General features: G+C 42.6%; 1 protein-coding gene across 1 annotated transcript in view; it reads left to right on the forward strand.

Annotated features, from left to right (window-relative positions):
* The first annotated feature begins 2,610 nt into the window (after window positions 1-2,610).
* The window catches only part of GALK2 (galactokinase 2), a 71,355-nt gene continuing 56,788 nt past the window's right edge, over window positions 2,611-17,177 (forward strand). The window contains exons 1-3 of the mRNA XM_065412144.1: window positions 2,611-2,663; window positions 7,573-7,661; window positions 12,125-12,248. Of these exons, the coding sequence (XP_065268216.1) occupies window positions 2,611-2,663; window positions 7,573-7,661; window positions 12,125-12,248 (266 nt within the window). The remainder of the gene's footprint in view (window positions 2,664-7,572; window positions 7,662-12,124; window positions 12,249-17,177) is intronic.

Genomic DNA, 17,177 nt, shown 5'->3' on the forward strand with positions numbered 1-17,177 from the left:
TGCAGCTTGTCCGATCTCTTCTGGAGAACAGACATGTTTACGTAGCACCATGCAAGATATGGAGCCACTGGAGATGACAACGAAATGGCCTCTCACAGGGCAGTGTGTTAGCACCAATCCTGACCAGTGACCAGCCCATACAGAGCAATACAAGGAGCTTTATATATGCCATGGTCTATGCATCATGTCACAGAAGATGGACTTTGCTACTGTCAAGAATAGAATGATGTGTACTGAGCAACCTCCCAACTTATTACAATAAACACCAGCTTTGTGCTAACCCAGCCAAGACACAGGTGATGGCCTTTCACCTACGCCATCGAGAAGCCAAGCAGAAACTAAATATCATCTGGGATGGAATCCCACTGGCTAATCACCTGAACCCTGTCTACCTGGAGATGACATTGGACCGGATACTTGCCTTAAAAGCACATGTAAAGAAGACGAAAGGAAAAGTTAGTGCCCGTAACAACATCCTCCGAAAGTTGGTCACCTCAAAGTGGGGAGACAATCCAGCTACTTTGGGAACCACTCCTATCGCTTTGTGCTATTCCATAGCAGAGTATGCATGCCCAGTGTGGGAACGATCCATCCATGCTAAGAAATTAGACCCTGTTCTAAACTACAGTTGTGGAATAGCACGATGTCTAAAGCCAACACCAAAGGATAGCCTCTACTTACTAGCTGGCATTGCGCCACCCGATACCAGGAGGACAGTAGCAAGCCAAAGGGAAAGATCGTGGCAGATGGAAGATCCAAGGCATCCATTATATGGTCACACAGGAGTAATCAAACACCTTAAATTGCGAAAGAGTTTTATAACCAGTGTTGTGCCTTTGGATACAACAGCTGCAAGGCACAGTTGATGTTATGGAATGAAAGACAATGCAAGTTGGATGCACTGAAATAGATCTGGAATCCCAGTAGGTCCTTCCTGGAGGGGTAGATACAGACTGGTCAACATGGTCATGCCTGAACCGCCTGTGCACGCAAACTGGCAGATCAACTACTAATACAATCAAATGGGGCTACTCTAATGGCACGAATATGTGAATATGGTGAGATGCAAACTATGAAGCACCTGCTCGTTTGCCGACTCTTTGGGATGACCTGTACAAAGGAGGACCTTGCTGCAGTGATGGAAAGAGCCATTGCTTGTGCACAGTTCTGGAAAAACATCTAGTTTGTGACAAGGACACGAGAAGAAGCAGAAGTGCAACATTGGAATTCACTTACCCTGTTGGTCTGCCAGAGCCCAGCTTTGTCAACCTTCTGAGCAAACTGGAAGGCCCTCATGCCTCCTGCACAGTTGGAGTAGGGGTGGAATGAGGATTCGATAGTTTATGGATGACTGATGTGAAGAGTGGATTGTTGTTATTCACCAGAGGGGTTAGTCCACAGCAGGGGTAGGCAACCTATGGCACGCGTGCCGAAGGCGGCACGTGAGCTGATTTTCAGTGGCACTCACACTACCCGGGTCCTGGCCACCGGTGCGGGGGGCTCTGCATTTTAATTTAATTTTAAATGAAGCTGCTTAAACATTTAAAAAACCTTATTTACTTTACATACAACAATAGTTTAGTTATATATTATAGACTTATAGAAAGAGACCTTCTAAAAACATTACAATGTATGACTGGCATGCAAAACCTTAAATCAGAGTGAATAAATGAAGACTCGGCACACCACTTCTGAAAGGTTGCCGAACCCTGGTCCACACTGTAGAAATTTGAATGACACTATACAATACTATCTATGTTAGGGCACTTATAGCCTTGTTGGATAGGTACCTTTTGGATTTTATGGATTGAAATAGTAGGATAAAATAACAAATAATAATAGCCATCAGCCTGTTGCTGAACAAATCAGTTACTCCAAATAACCAGAGTCACTATTCTGATGGACAATAGGGTGCCATAGGAAAGTAAGTGTGTGTGTGTGGGGGGGGGGGGCAATCCAGCACACCATAGAAACACCCACACATAACACAAACCCTCAGAATAAAAAAAACAACGCCTTCAGGATAAGGCATTTTGCTTCCTCTGTTAATGTTTATTTTGTGTTTTCACTGTATGGGTTTGTTGTGGGGGAGAGATCTGGGAGTGACCTTGTTCGTGGCCCTTGTTCAGAGGAGACATTGAGTCATGCTGCCCTTTTCTGCAATTACATTGTATGTTTTTAAGGCACAGAGCTGTCAGTCCTGGTTCGCTGGGAGAGACCGTCTCCTTGTGAATTGATTTGCTTTGTCTTTCACTGAGATCTTACACATCATTGGTGCAGACATTTAAAAAAAACCCTCCTCCGCTCCTATTGTCACATCAACGTCAAACAACGTCCTGCCGTGGGCAGGAGCCAGGGCACAAAGCCAGACACACAGGTGGGGAGGAGCCGGTGCTCAGGCGCTTGTCCGAACCCTGCTGGATATCTGGGCAGGCACAAGCCCTGCCCAGAGCACCCGGACCTGGGCGGGGAGGAGGCAGGGCTGCCCCGCAGCCCGGAAGGAAGGGAGACGTTTCCTCGTCCCGTGATAGCAGCCTACGGTCCCGGCCGCAAGCAACCCGCCGCTGCCTCTGCCTCTCTGCCGCCCCGCATAGCCCCGCGAGGCCGAGGATGGCCTCGGACGCCCCCGCCACCCTCCCAGTCCAGCTGGCGGAGCAGCCCAGGTGGGTGGGTGTATGGCCTGGAGCCGGGCCCGTTCGGAGAGCAGGAGCCCGGCCTGCGAGCTGGGCAAGGGGCTGCCGCATGCAGCGGCCCCGGCGCTAGCCGCTGCTGATGCTAGACACGGGCTGCAAAGCGGCTGCTTCTCCCCCGGGCTTTGCCGGGCAGTGGCCGGTGCTGAGGGCGCAGCAGCCGTCCCCAGTGCAGGCTGTGTCCGGTCTCTCGTCTGTCCCGCAGTGACGGCAAGTGCCGCTGAAGGGCGCCAGCTCCACGGCCCTGGACCCCGAAGCCTTGCATTTGTTCCCAGAAGGGTGGTCGGCCTCTAGGCATAGGGCTGGAACTAGGATGTGGGGGGGTTGCTGCACCCCCTGGCTTGAAGTGGTTTCCATCATATACAGGGTTTACAGTTTGGTTCAATTGCTCTCAGCACCCCCACTATACAAATTGTTCTAGCACCACTGCCAGTAAGCACAAGCAGCCACTTGGGGAGCTACCCTGACTCTGATTGCCCTAACCAGCCCTTCCCCCAGAGTGGGAGGAAAGTCATCATTAGTGTGACCAGGCACCCTCAAACTGCTGCTAGCCAGATGGAAAGGGAGACTTTGTGCAATCCATCATCTCTTTGGGAGACTCTGGCAGCAGAGCCACCAGTCCAGATCCCTCTTCCCCCTTCCAGATGGGGGAGTAGAGGGGGAGGAAACTCATAACCAGTTCAGGTTTCCCCCTCCCCTCTTCTGCTATGGCAGTGGGATGGCAACCCAGTCCTTGATCTTTCTCTCCTTCCCCCCTCTAAGCTCCAACCCTGTCATCCCTAGGCATTCTGAACATTGTAAAGCCAACCCAAAAGGCAGTGAAAATTTACTCCACATCACCTTCCTTTCCAATATTCCTTAACAAAAGAGGGACCACCTCTCTCCATGCTCCTGGGTCTAAGGCCTACTCTGTTTGGAAGTGTTATTAGGAAAGCTAAATCTCATTGTGCAGCAGAAGAATGCATGGGCAAGTCCCGTAAACCTCTGTATTTATGTTAGCATTCAGAGAAGAGGTGTGTTCTAAACTGTACCTCCACCAGTCAGAGTACACTGCATTTCACTTAATTTTAATTCACATATAAAGGCCATCGTTTTCAAATTTGCCTGTGCAAAGCTGAAGCAAATGGGGGTTGTGTTGCTCAGCAACTCTGAAAAATCAGATCTGATTTAGATACCTAAATGGAAGCACCTATGTTTCAACATTTTGGCCAAAGTTTACAAAGAGATAAGACTATTCTTGCTTACAAAACACATCTTGGGGTATGTCTACTCTTAAAATGCTACTGCGGCACAGCTGCGGTGCTGTAGTGCTTCAGTGTAGACATTACCTATGCCGGCTGAAGGGAATCTCCCATTGGCATAGGTAATCCACCTCACTGAGAGGTGGAAGAATTCTTCTGTCGACCTAGCGCTGTCTACACAGGGACTTAGGTAGGCTTAACTATGGTGCTCAAGGGGGTGGATTTTTCATATCCCTCACTGATGTAGATAAACCGACTTAATTTTCTAGTGTAGACCAGGCCTTTGAGAATAAATTAGTCAGTATCACTCAATCCCAGTTACCTCTGTTTGTTCTTAGGCTATGTCTACACTGCACTTCCTTTGTTAAAACTTGTGTCACTCACAGGTGTGAAAAAAACACCCCTGAATGACAAAGTGTTAACGATGAAAAGCGCCAGTGTGGACAGCGCTTTGTCAGTGGGAGACGCTCTCCCGCGACGAAGCTACCATCCCTTGTTGGAGGTGGTTTTATTTTGTTGTCAGGAGAGCTGTCTCCTGGTGACAAAGAGCATCTACACTGCGTATCTTACAACGACGTGGCTGTAGCAGCACACCTGCTCCATTGTAAGATACGCAGTGTAGACATAGTTTAGACACCAGCACCACTATAAAAATAGCTCTAAGCCAAAGAGACATTCTGGATACAGACACACAAGGAATACAAGCATCTCACATTAACATAATTTCTAGCATTCTGCCAGCAAACTTCCCCATGGACAGTATTTGCAAGAGGCATTATCATGATTATGATCCAGAAAAGGGGTTGTGGAATGAGATAGCAAAATTTGCAGATGACAACAGAAAGATAGGCTAGTCAAGACAAGAGAAAAGTGTGAAGAAATTAAGAAATAGATGTGGGAAAATGAGAACATTTAGAGATATAATAGGATAATATTTTTCTTCAAGGCATAAGCCAACCACCAACTGAAGAGGGATAGGAAGACTCGTTCCCTCTGGACACACTGTCTATCAGGAGGTTTCTTGCATATCCCTCCAAAGTATCAGGTACTGCCCACTTTCAAGACAGAATACTGGATTAGATTGACCACTGGTCTAATCTAGCATGGCAATTCCTATGTTTTCATTTGTAAGCAATTAAAGTGCAGAAAGGTCTAATAAATAATTCACAACAGATGGCAGTATCTTGTACAGCAGTGCTTCTCAAAGTCGGGCCGCCGCTTGTTCAGGGAAAGCCCCTGGCGGTCCGGGCCGGTTTTTACCTTCCACGTCCGCAGGTTCGGCCGATCGCGGCTCCCACTGGCCGCGGTTCGCCGCTCCAGGCCAATGGGGGCTGCGGGAAGCGGTGCGGGCCGAGGGATGTGCTGGCCACCCTTTCCGCAGAGCCCATTGACCTGGAGCGGCGAACCGCAGCCAGTGGGAGCCGCGATCGGCCGAACCTGTGGACGCGGCCGGTAAACAAACCGGCCCGGACCACCAGGGGCTTTCCCTGCACAAGCAGCGGACCGGCTTTGAGAAGCACTGCTTTACAGCTTTATGACTAGAGAATTCTTGACTTGCTAAAATATTTAGAATATGGATCAAGACAATGGTACAAAGTTTACAAAGGGATACAAACTAAAGTTAATTTACTGTGAAGTGTCATAACATCTTTTTTTTTCATTGCTACTCCTGCTCGCTCTTTGCATTGACTAAGTTTGAAGCTCGAGTCTAGGGCTAAAGGTAGAAATCCTTCCAGAGCATGCTACAGCATTTGTTCTTAGGAGAGGGGCTACAAAATACATTGAATTGGCTAGGTGCCTGCGAGCCACCCATTTCCTCAGACACAGAAAGGTTTTTGAAGCAGTGTAATAGCCATTTCATGACATTTTTAAAGATTGTTTCTCCTTCTTGACTTCTTGTACTTCAGCTTTTTTAATTTGCTGCTGCCATTAAAGAAAGTTAACAGGCTGATTTGTAACCAACATTGCTTCAAAGCTGTTTTGATGTGACTCACTATCATGTCAGTAATTACAGCTTCTTGTGCTGCACTAGGATAATGACTTAGCCCCTTCTCATCCTTCATCCACCCACTCACTGTCCTTGGTGTGATACTCAGGGAATCACTTGTTTACAAACACAGGAAGTGAGCTAGCATTCTTCACAGTCTTATAAAACAGTGATTTTTCAAATCTTTATTTCCAATGAAACTTTCATGCTATTAGGTAAAATCAGAGGAAAATTTGAGAAAACCATTTGGAACAATTGCTGGAACACTGTATAGAAGGTATTGGCTGTATAAGTCATGGGGGAAATATAGGCTGATGCTTAAGACATGGTATTTATATTTTTTTGCATGCATGTATTTGTACATAATTATATAAATTCAGAAATTGGTTTTATCATTTTGATTTTTGTCAATTTGACTCCAGACCTATCCCCAACTAAAAACCACAAATCCATAGCAGTAGTATCTCTACGGGCTCCACTCCTATGGAAGGGGTAGCATATGCAATTTTGGAAAAACAGCTGATTTGACTGTGGTTTAGCGCAACATGAAATTAAAGTTTGGCAGGGGGATTGTTGTGTGGTGTTTAGAGCAGAAGCTGAGGGTCAGGACTCCAGGGTTCTGTTCCTGCCTCTGCCACTCACTTGTTTGGTGACCATGGGCAAGCTGCTTAACATCTATTTGGCTCAGTTTTCTCACCTGTAAAATGGGAATAAATATACTTACCTCACGTAGGTGTTGGGAGATTTAATTAAAAATTTGTAAAATACTTGGAAATGCTCAGATGGAAGGTGCCATAGAAGTGCAAAGTATTATTTAATCCAATATTTCTATGAAATAGTAACTTTTCCTATCGTTTTCCTAATGTCTGATCTTCTCTGTGCCACAATAACTTCTTTCTAAAAGTTGCTGGGAGACCAACGCCTAAATTTTCAAAACTTGCTACTGATTCTGGATATTTCAGTTTTTGACAAATTTAAGACACATTAAAGTGCCCTGATTTTCAGAAGGGCAGAGCACCTAGATTCTGAAAATCACCTTCCCTTTAGGGATTTTTAAGTTGGGTGTCCAAACATTGATGCACTAGTCGCTTTTGAAAATGTAGGAATTATCACACAGTCTGGAGTGGTTCATGACCATGAGTGCCAACCTCAGGGCAGACTGTCAAGAAGCAGGGAAGAGATCCTAAACTGGTCGTGTGTTCCATAATTAGATTTCACCAACCCAATAACAAGTGTGAACTCCTAAAACATTATAACAGTCTTACCACGGAGTCACAGACAGTCCCCTTCAGCATTCCAGTCTATCTTGCCACCTAGGCAAGCTGGACTTAGGCGTGGTCTACACTAGAGAGTTAGGTCAACGTAAGACAGTTGCGTAAGTGTCTACACTACAATGTCCTCCTAACGACTTAACGCACCTGCTACGCCACCTCCACAAAAGGCGTAGTACTTAGGTCAATGTAGTTGCTTACGTCGCCTGTTGCTGCCTTTGACAACCCGAGTTGTTGGGTGTGCGTAGTGCTAGCAGAAGGAGGGTAATGTGATCATGAACAGCCAATTTCACAGGCACTAGCTTCTTCCAGGCCCCGGGGGTGCATGGATTTCCTGCGTTTTCCAATGTATTCCTTCTAAAGGATTCCAACCTGCCTTTCAGATTGCTGAAGCTGAAGAAGATGTTTATTTCTAAATTTGGATCGGCTCCCAAGTTTTATGCTCGTGCACCAGGGCGAGTCAACTTAATAGGTAAAAGGAGAATATTATTTTCTTTAAATTTATGGCAAGTTCCAAACATACAACCTAAATGACTGTGTTCTTTTTATTTTTGGTCAAGGGGTGCCTGTGCTTGACATGAAGTCATAAATGGGAAGGAGAAAATATTACTTCATTAGCTTTTAACTGCATATTATTACAACCTGTAGTTCACATTAAGGTCACAATTCAGGACATCATCTTTATTCACGACATGCTTAATTTTATATTTTAAGTGCTATCTTGAATAGGGCTGGACTTAAGGACATAAATGCTTTTCTGAATCAGTGCCTAAAAATGTCTTTCCTGGTCAGGTTTAGGACTCCTGGTTTCTGCAGCTCAGTCTCAGGCAGGACTGGGATGCAGTTGAAGTTTGTAAGATGGTATCATGAAATCAACCCACATCTTTTCTCACCACCACAGTTCAAATCTTCAGACATGGTGATGCATCCTGGCACAGAGTACTACATTTTGGTGAGAGCTGGAAATGTTCTGCCATAGTTTCCCCTCCCTCTTTCTATAGAAATTCCACACAGTTGAGCCCATAGAGATTAGAATAGCAAGTTGGTCTGGAGAGTAAATACGGTTATTTCATACCTATTTTTTTAAACGTGGCTTCATTCTGGAGACACCCATTTTTATTTTATGATCATGCCCTGCCTAGAGTTCAGTTCTCTGTATAATGAGCCAGTCAGACACCTTTCTCAGTGAAAGGGTTTTTGCTATAGATCATGGCAAATACAGTGCAATATTGCTCTCAGAGGGCCAGGTGGTCTAGCGGGTAGTGCACCCAGTATCGCCTCTCAGTACGAAGGTTTTTCTGCCCAGTTCCTCACCTGAGGAGGGGTTTAGCTTCCCCTCAGGTTGCAATGTCCTTGCCCTTTTCTTATCAGAGGGGGAGTGAGAGTGGAATGTGGCTTATGCCTCACCTGCAGCAGGGTAGGGGACCTTGGGCCTTCCCACTGCACTGGCTTCCACCCAGAGCCCTATGAGATTCAACAGTGTCCAGCACCATGGAGTGCCCTCAAAGTTACCCTCTCTGGGTCACCTTCTACCATCTGTCTCTCCTCCAAGGCGCCAATATAACATAACAAAAGAAAAGACAACTAAACCTTCAGTCCCAACTGGACTCAGCGTGCCGTTATTCCCCAGAGGGAGGCTTTTTCAGCACTCTTGTCCAGGAGCCTTCAGATTCTTCCTCCACAGCCTCTCATTGACTGAGGTGCATTGCTCCTTTTTAAGCTTCCTCTCCAGCTGGAGCATGCTTTGCAGGTCTGGAGGGACAGGGCTACGTGGGGCCAGTATTGTCCTTTAACCCCTTTGGGCCCGGTGTGGGGGTTGTACACCCATCACGTACACATTACAAATAGGGTGACCAGATGAAAAGTCGAAAATATCGGGACCACCGCAGGGGGTGTGTGCCTTTTTAATTGTTACAGTTACCCGTCCGGGTCTTCGGCGGCAATTCGGCGGAGGGTCCTTCGGTCGCTGACGGTCTTTGGCGGTATTTCAGTGGCGGGTGCTTCTCTCTTTGGCGGAAAGGTTTATTACCTGCCGCCGAAATACTGCCGAAGACTGTCAGCGACCGAAGGACCTCCGCCGAATTGCTGCCAAAGTCCCGGACGGGTGAGTGTTAAAAAAAAAAAAAAAAAAAAAAAAAAAAAAAAGCCTGAAACAAAATATCGGGACAAATAGCGTCCCGACCGTACTTCGGTCGGGACGTGGGACAGACTCCTCAAAATCGGGACAGTCCCAATTTTATCGGGATGTCTGGTCACCCCAATTACAAACATTAATTAGCCTGCTGTGCAGTCAATTAAAATTTACACCTTGATGTTCTATGAACATCTGTCATGTAATATAATTAAAGTGGAGAACAAATGTTGACCTAAGAGAGAAGGTACTTGCTCTATCCATTTTCTTTATTTTGTATGTTATGAACAATTGTATTAATGATGATTAAATATTAGTATTTTCCTGGGAAAAGTCCAGATACGGTATGAAAAATGAATTCCTGCATAAGCCTTATGCCGTGAGTGATGAATCATTCAGATGAGCAGAAGTTGTCACGGGAAGGGGAATTATGTATTGCATTTATCTTTGTGGTATGCTAACCACAGGTGAAATGGAAATAATTTAACTTGCTTGTCTTGCTAATTTTACCAGTTACATATCAAGCACAAATAGTCTTCCTGCTCTAACTGCCAGATAACAGTCCATCTATCACCTTGTAGTTTTGTTAAAGAACATAAAGGTTTAAAAAGAAATGAAGGTTACAAAAAAACATTATAGAAATGTAAAGCTTTGGTGCTCTATCAGTTGGGATTTTAACAATGAGAACTGTAAAGTGTATATTCTGAAATGATTGGCAGAAATTGTCTAGGACATGAAGCAATTCTGCACTCCTACACTAGCCATTAGAATCAAGGATGTTTCTTCTGCTGCTGCTGAGTCATAGATTCCAAAGCCTGAAGGGGCCTTTGTGATCATCTTGTCTGAACTTCTATATTATACAAGCCCTAGAATGTCCCCAAAATAAATCCTTAAATATAGCTTTTAAAAAAAATCCAATCTTGATTTCAATATTGCCTGTGATAGAGAATTCACCATGACCCTTGGTAAATTATTCCAGTGGTTAATTACTCTCACTGTTAAAAATGTTCACCTTATTTCCACTCCAAATGTGTCTAGCTTCAACTTCAGCCATTGGATCATGTTATACCTTTCTCTCTGCTAGATTGAAGAGCCCATTATTAAATATTTGTTCCCCATGTAAACAAGTCACCCCTTAACCTTCTCTTTGTTCAGCTAAATAGACTGAGCACCTTGAGGTCTATCATTATAAGGCTGGTTTTCTAATCCTTTAAGCGTTCTCGTGACTATTCTCTGAACCCTCTCCAATTGATGAACATCCTGCTTGAATTGTGGACATCAGAGCTGGACACAATATTTCAGCAGCAGTTGCACCAGTGCCAGAGGTAAAATAACCTCTCTACTCTGACTTGAGAGTCCCCTGTTTATGCATCCCAAGATAGCATTAGTCCTTTTGGCCACAGCATCACACTGGGAGCTCATGTTCAAAAGATTATCCACCATGACCCTCAAATCTTTTTCAGAGTTACTGCTTCCCCCATCCTATAAGGATGGCATACTTCTTTGTTTCTAGATGTACACATTTACGTTTTGCTGAATTAAAACACATATTGTTTGCTTGTGCCAAGTTTACCAAGCAATCCAGATGACTCTGTATTAGTGACCTGTCCTTTTCATTATTTACCACTCCCCCAATTTTTGTATCATTTTCAAACTTTATCAGTGATGATTTTATGTTTTCTTCCTGGTCACTGATGAAAATATCAAATGGCACAGGGCCAAGAACAGATTGCTGAAAGCCCCATTAGAAATACACCTACTTGACGATGTTTCTCTGTAGACAATTATATTTTGAGATCTACCGTTTAGCCAAATTTTAATCCATTTAATGGTGTCATGTTAATTTTATATCATTCTACTTTTTTTCCCATCAAAATGTCATGTAGTACAAGTAAAACATCTTACAGAAGTCTATTATATTGTCTTTATCAAACAAACTTGTAATCTCCTCAAAAAAAGATACCAATTTAGTTCAACAGGATCTGTTTTCCATAAACCCATGTTGATTGGCATTATTTATATTACCCTCCTTTAATTCTTTATTAACTGAGTCCTGTATCAGCCGCTCCATTATCTTGCCCAGGATTAATGTCAGACTGACATGCTTATAATATTGGCACAACATTAGCTTTCTTTTCTTCCAGTCTTCTGGAACGTTCCCAGTGTTCCAAGACTTACTGAAAATCAACATTCATGGTTCAGCGAGCTCCTCAGCCAGCTCTTTGACAATTCTTGGATGCAAGTTATCTAGATTTAATGATTTAAAAATGTCTAACTTTAGTAGCTGCTGTTTAACATCCTCCTGAGATACTAGTGGAATGGAAAGAATTTTATCATCTTATGAGGATACTATATTATCTGTTATTTTCTCAAATACAGAACAGAAATATTTATTGAACACTTCTGCCTTTTCTGCATTATTATTAATGATTCTACCACTTCCATCTAGTAATGGACCAGTACTATTGTCAGGATTCTTTTTGTTCCCAATATACTTAAAAACTCCTTATTGTCCTTAACTCTGCTAGCCCCAGATTTCTCTGTGTGTCCCTTTGCTTCCCTTATCTGTTATCTACAATTCTTAGCTTCTGATTTATATTCATGACTATCAACTTGCATTAGTTATAGATTTCATTATTGTTTTTTATCACTTCCTTCACTTTCCTTATAATCTAGGTCATTTTTTTAACCCATATGGACTTCGTCCTCAATTGTGGGCTTTTTGGGCATCTAGTAAAGTGTTCTTAAATAAGGATTATTCCAAAATGCTGTTAATTTTCTGTTATCATGTTGTTGTTTTCTAGGAGAACATATAGACTATTGTGGATATGCTGTGCTCCCTATGGCTATAGAGCAAGACATACTTATAGCTGTTGAACCTGTAAACACTCAAGTTGTCCAACTAGCCAATACAAACCCTTTGTACTTGTAAGTATTAATTTATTCATTTCTTATACTAATTTATAATGCACTCATCATCCAATTGCACCACAGTTGCAAGATAAAGTTGTAAAAGCCAAGTTTAAACCAATGTAAGTGTCTTCAGAAGTGCAACATCTGTATGCAGACAAATCCTCAAAGGGCAGAGTGCCACCTACTGAAGCACCAACAGTACTTCCTTTAGAAACCAGGTGCTGCTTGAAATGTTCCTTTCCAGACACTGGCCCAACCTGACCCTGTTTAGCTTGTGAAATCTGACAGGCTCACAGCATGCGATGATATACTTAGAGATTAATTGTATAAAATGGTATAGCAAAGGTGTATGTGAATTTTTATAAATACTACAACAACAGTTTTCTCAGTGATACAAAATCTAATCAGATGGAATGTCACTGGTTCTAGTTAGTTCTATATACTGTCTGAGAGGGTGAGGTTTACTACTTATCTCCTCCACCTCTCTGTTCAGGTTTCCCCTAGCACAGCACTTCTCTCAGAAGGCCGCTTTGGCCTACAAAATTCAGAAACCTTTTCATTGCAGGTTTGACTGTTGAGAGGGAGGGATTCCAGAATTAAAACAGGCCTGTTGTTTAAGTTGATTACCACTCTCCTTACATTCAGATGCTACATGACTTCTAGGGCCATGTTATATTTGCAGGGGAAAAGCTGTTTTGATAGGTGCTGAATGAAACAGTGACAGAAAATTTAAGCACTTTGAATAGACAAGTCTTTGAGCCAGGGCTTGGCACAGCAAATAAAAACCTAAATAGCCCCCTATTAAAACAAGTACAATTGAAACTAAACCTAGAATTATAGTTCTTGAATTAAAATAGCATGCACAATCAATATATTTTTGTAGCTCTTTTGGCTTCTATTTGAACTCATATGGTTTTGGCTTAGGAGAGCTTTCTGCATACAACAGACAGCATCTCCGCTTCACTGTGGCCCTCCTGGTTAAAAGCAAAAAGGAATATATCTTTCAACACTTTTGAGCATTTTGCTACCAACAATTGCCTTTGAGCTGCTGTGTCTTTTTTACCAATGTGTCACAGAGCTAGGGTTTATGCATATGCTGAATGAAAAGCATGTGCCCTTTGCTAATGAGGGATAACCACAAGTCTCCATAGAGTTACCCTTTCTTAGCTCAACCTTGATTTTACAGACTGCTGAAATGTTTCACAATGTTTCAAACCTGTTTCACCCTGGAGAGTTCATTTAAACTTTTAGGAAAGTGATAACAGAACAAGTTGCAAAGAGTTACCTTTTCAGATCGTAAAAGCTTCTCTGCTGACAAGGTGCCCTTTGAGATCAGTTGGACCAAAGGACTATTCAAAAACTGTGCAACCTTTTGAGGTTTCACTAGTCTAATGCCACCATAGTAAAGAATATGAGGATAGAGACTATCTTGACCAAACTTCAAAGGAATTGGGGAAATACTACAGGATAATAGCCATCAGCTGGGTATCCATCTCATGGCACAGTAGGAAAGCCTTGTATTTAGGAAATCAAAGAGTCATTAGTAAAGGGTTCCTAAACTTGAGACAACAGACTGAAGCTTCAGTAGACAAGGTGATGAAATCCTGCTGCAGAGAGCCAAATTGTCCAGAAGAAACAAGATTTAAATAGCATTTAAGACAAAACAACAACAACAACAAAAACCTCAACCACATGGACATTTCTCACTGCACGAGCAAGCTCCTCTGTACTTTATATACAGATATAAGAATTCTGGAGTCTAACCTTGCAGCAGAGGTTAATTTCCCCGAGCGTTCTCCGACAGTGTCATCATGGATTAAAGAGAGATAAAGAATGATTTGATCAATCCGTGTCGTAAACAGAAAAATTGCTAGTGACTGGTCAAATATATTGGACGGTGTGTGAATGAGTAAGGTGCCTTAGTTGTGCATGTGGCAAGGGCAGAAATATGTGTCAATAAGCTGGCTGATTTGGGTGTGCCATGACAAACCTACTGAGTGATGTCATTGTAACGCTTTTGTCCACATTGAGTATGTCTACACAGCATTTTGGAGCAAGTGGGAGCGAGCTGCTCAGCTGGTGTCGACAGACATGGTCTAGCAGGGCTCATGCTAGTGCTCTAAAAATAGCCGTATAGACAGTGTTTTGAATTTGTGGCTTGGACTGGAGCTTGGGCTGCATTTTGGAGCAAACAGGAGGGAGTCTCCCAAGTCTGTCAACCCCGTCTGGGAGGCTCACTCTCGCTTGCTCCAAAATGCTGTGTAGACATTGTCAATCCTTCTATTTATATACATGGACATCACTTTCCAGTATACTATGCTTCCTTTAGTTTGAGTTTTAAAGGTGACCTGCAAATAAAACTCATAAGCTTCACTTTAGCAATGAGGGGGAAATTCTACTTCTTCCTCCTTAACTGCAGAGGGTCTTACCTGCACCTGAATCATTGTGGGGGGACAGTATTCTAATGCACTGTTTATGTGAACCAGATGTTCTTCAATTTCCCCAGCTATGACCAAAGCCAGTAGCAAGAGAATAGAGAAAGGAATAGTGGCTCTGCTCCTGCAAGGTGCCATAGACTTCAGTAAGTGTTGAGGAAACCGATCAACTTCTTAGAGACCCTCAGTACCTTGCAGTTTCAGGCTCAGTCTGAGTATCCTCTAAATAAGAGTTTCGCTCTGTAACTGGTAAGCTACAGAAATGCAAAAACCACTGCAGCTAAAACAAGAATCAAATTGCTCAAAAGAGTCCTAAGAAATGATTTCAGTATTGATGTAATTTTCAGAGTAGCTTTAAAACGTCAAATCTTTGTAGCGTCATTGTTCATTTTACAAATAGGTTTCCTCCCTTTTTATTTAAACTATATTGTATCAAGCTTGGCGAGGACTTATGCCTCTGGGACATGTAGCAAATAAAAAGCCAACTTCTCTTGTAGTTCCTGTTTGAGGAGGTTTCAAAAATTAGCATTGTGCACTCCAAGAAGTCATAATTTTCCCTTATCCCAACAGCCAGGAAATGTAACCACATAATTTTTACTGTTTTGCTTTGTCATATAAAGAATGAAAGGTACAAAGAAAATCTGATAGATGTTTATTTTGGAGATAAATGGACTTCAAATCTACCTCCTATCACAGACAACAACAACTTACACATACTGATTGTCATCCCTGTTTTTTGGGGGGCTTATCCAGAAAACAAATTTAAATGAACCCAGCAATGGCATGTTTCTCATCACTCCAGATAAACATTTTCTCTTCTGTTGTTCAAATAGCTTAGCTTTTTTGTGTGTGTTCAAAAGTCATGAGTAATGGGGCTTTCACCTCTTCCTCTAGGAGACTATTCCACAATCTGCTAGATCTCAAACTGGAATATTTTCCTGATATCCAGCCTGAATTTTCTCTATCTTAATCTCATCTCATTGTTTCTACTTAAATCCTCTGTACTACCCAAACTAACCACCATCCCCATCTTGGTGTTAACTGTCTACAAATATTTTAATGTTGCCTTTTTCACAAGGTCCCATTAAATGGTACTGTTGTGTATAGTTGAGCTTGAAATCATAGCAGATTGTACATCATGTGGCAAGCTATGTTGTTCCTTTTAATGTTAACCTTTCCAAAATGCTGTAAAGATTGAATTCAATTAATGTTGGACTTGAAGACACAAATGAAACAATAAAGTTAGTGAATTCTAAGCATGAGAGCTGAAAATGTAACGTTGGTTAGAACTAGGTCATACGTTCCAGACTAGAAATGCAGTGACCAAGTAAAATGCTAGCAAAGACTCTGAAAATCTGGTGCCACTGCTGGGAGTAGACTCTTCAAAGAGGGAGCAGAGCTTCTGCCACTGTTTCACGCTGGCCAGGAGACTAAGGGCTTATCTACACAGAGAAGTTGTGCTGCTTTAACTGTACGGGTCTAGTTAAAGTGGTACAAACTCCCCTTTGTTGTTATATCAATATAAAGATGTTTTATACCAATAATGGTGTTCCTCTATGGGAAGGAGAATGAACGGTGCCAGTATAAGGCACAGCTCCTTTATATTGGTATAACTGAGACCCCACTAGGGTTGTATCGACATAACTATTTTGGTTAAAAAAAACAACAACAACAAATCAGACCTCTAATGGATATAGTTATACTGGTGCAAAAACTGTGAAGACCAGGCCTAGGCCAGTTTAGGAAGCACACCGTTCGTAGCCTATAAAAGGGTGACAGAGCACCTGCTCCCTTCTAGCATCTGGAAAATGTTTGCTGAGTCAACCAAAATGCCTCTGGAGATTCCTGCTGCTGCACAGACCCTCTACAGATGCCATTGCAGTGCAGATTGTCGCTTGAAAGCACCAGTTTAGCCCCTAGTGTTTGAAAAATTAACATTAGCTTTTCCTGACCTTCTGAATACCTTTGCTCTTTCTGTTTTGGGATTCTGTTGCACAGACAGCATCAGTTGGGCCCAATTATGTGGTATAAATCTGACTCGTATTTATAAATAATGCACATTTCCTTTTGAATAATGCATGTCCCCTCTGCACGGAATGGGGGCAATATGGGCTCATTTCAAAACCAGGGTAAAAGTCATTTAGCTACAATATTTAGTACAGGAATAGTTTCTTGTATTCAGATTTAAGACTTTTATCATTTTAAAGTGAAGGAGGAGCAGTAAAAAATTCGGAGAGTTATCCTGGATGACATCTTACCGCCACAGCATAGAACAGGTTTACATTTGATGTATAAAATATGTCAGTGAGAGAGGCTGCTATTGGAATTATAGTATGCAAATATTAAGTGGTTTGTGGTGTCCAAAGCAGTAAATTCAGGTCTGCCTCGGTTAGCTGTCACTCACATCAGTGGATTAGCTCAAAAGTAATGGAGAAGAAATCCTGACTAAGGTTTACGAGTGTAGAGAAAGCTTTAAAATGTATTTTTATTTATTAAGCATATTTGTAGG

This window comes from Emys orbicularis, chromosome 10 (assembly GCF_028017835.1).
Source record: "Emys orbicularis isolate rEmyOrb1 chromosome 10, rEmyOrb1.hap1, whole genome shotgun sequence".
Classification (NCBI taxonomy): Eukaryota; Metazoa; Chordata; order Testudines; family Emydidae; genus Emys; species Emys orbicularis.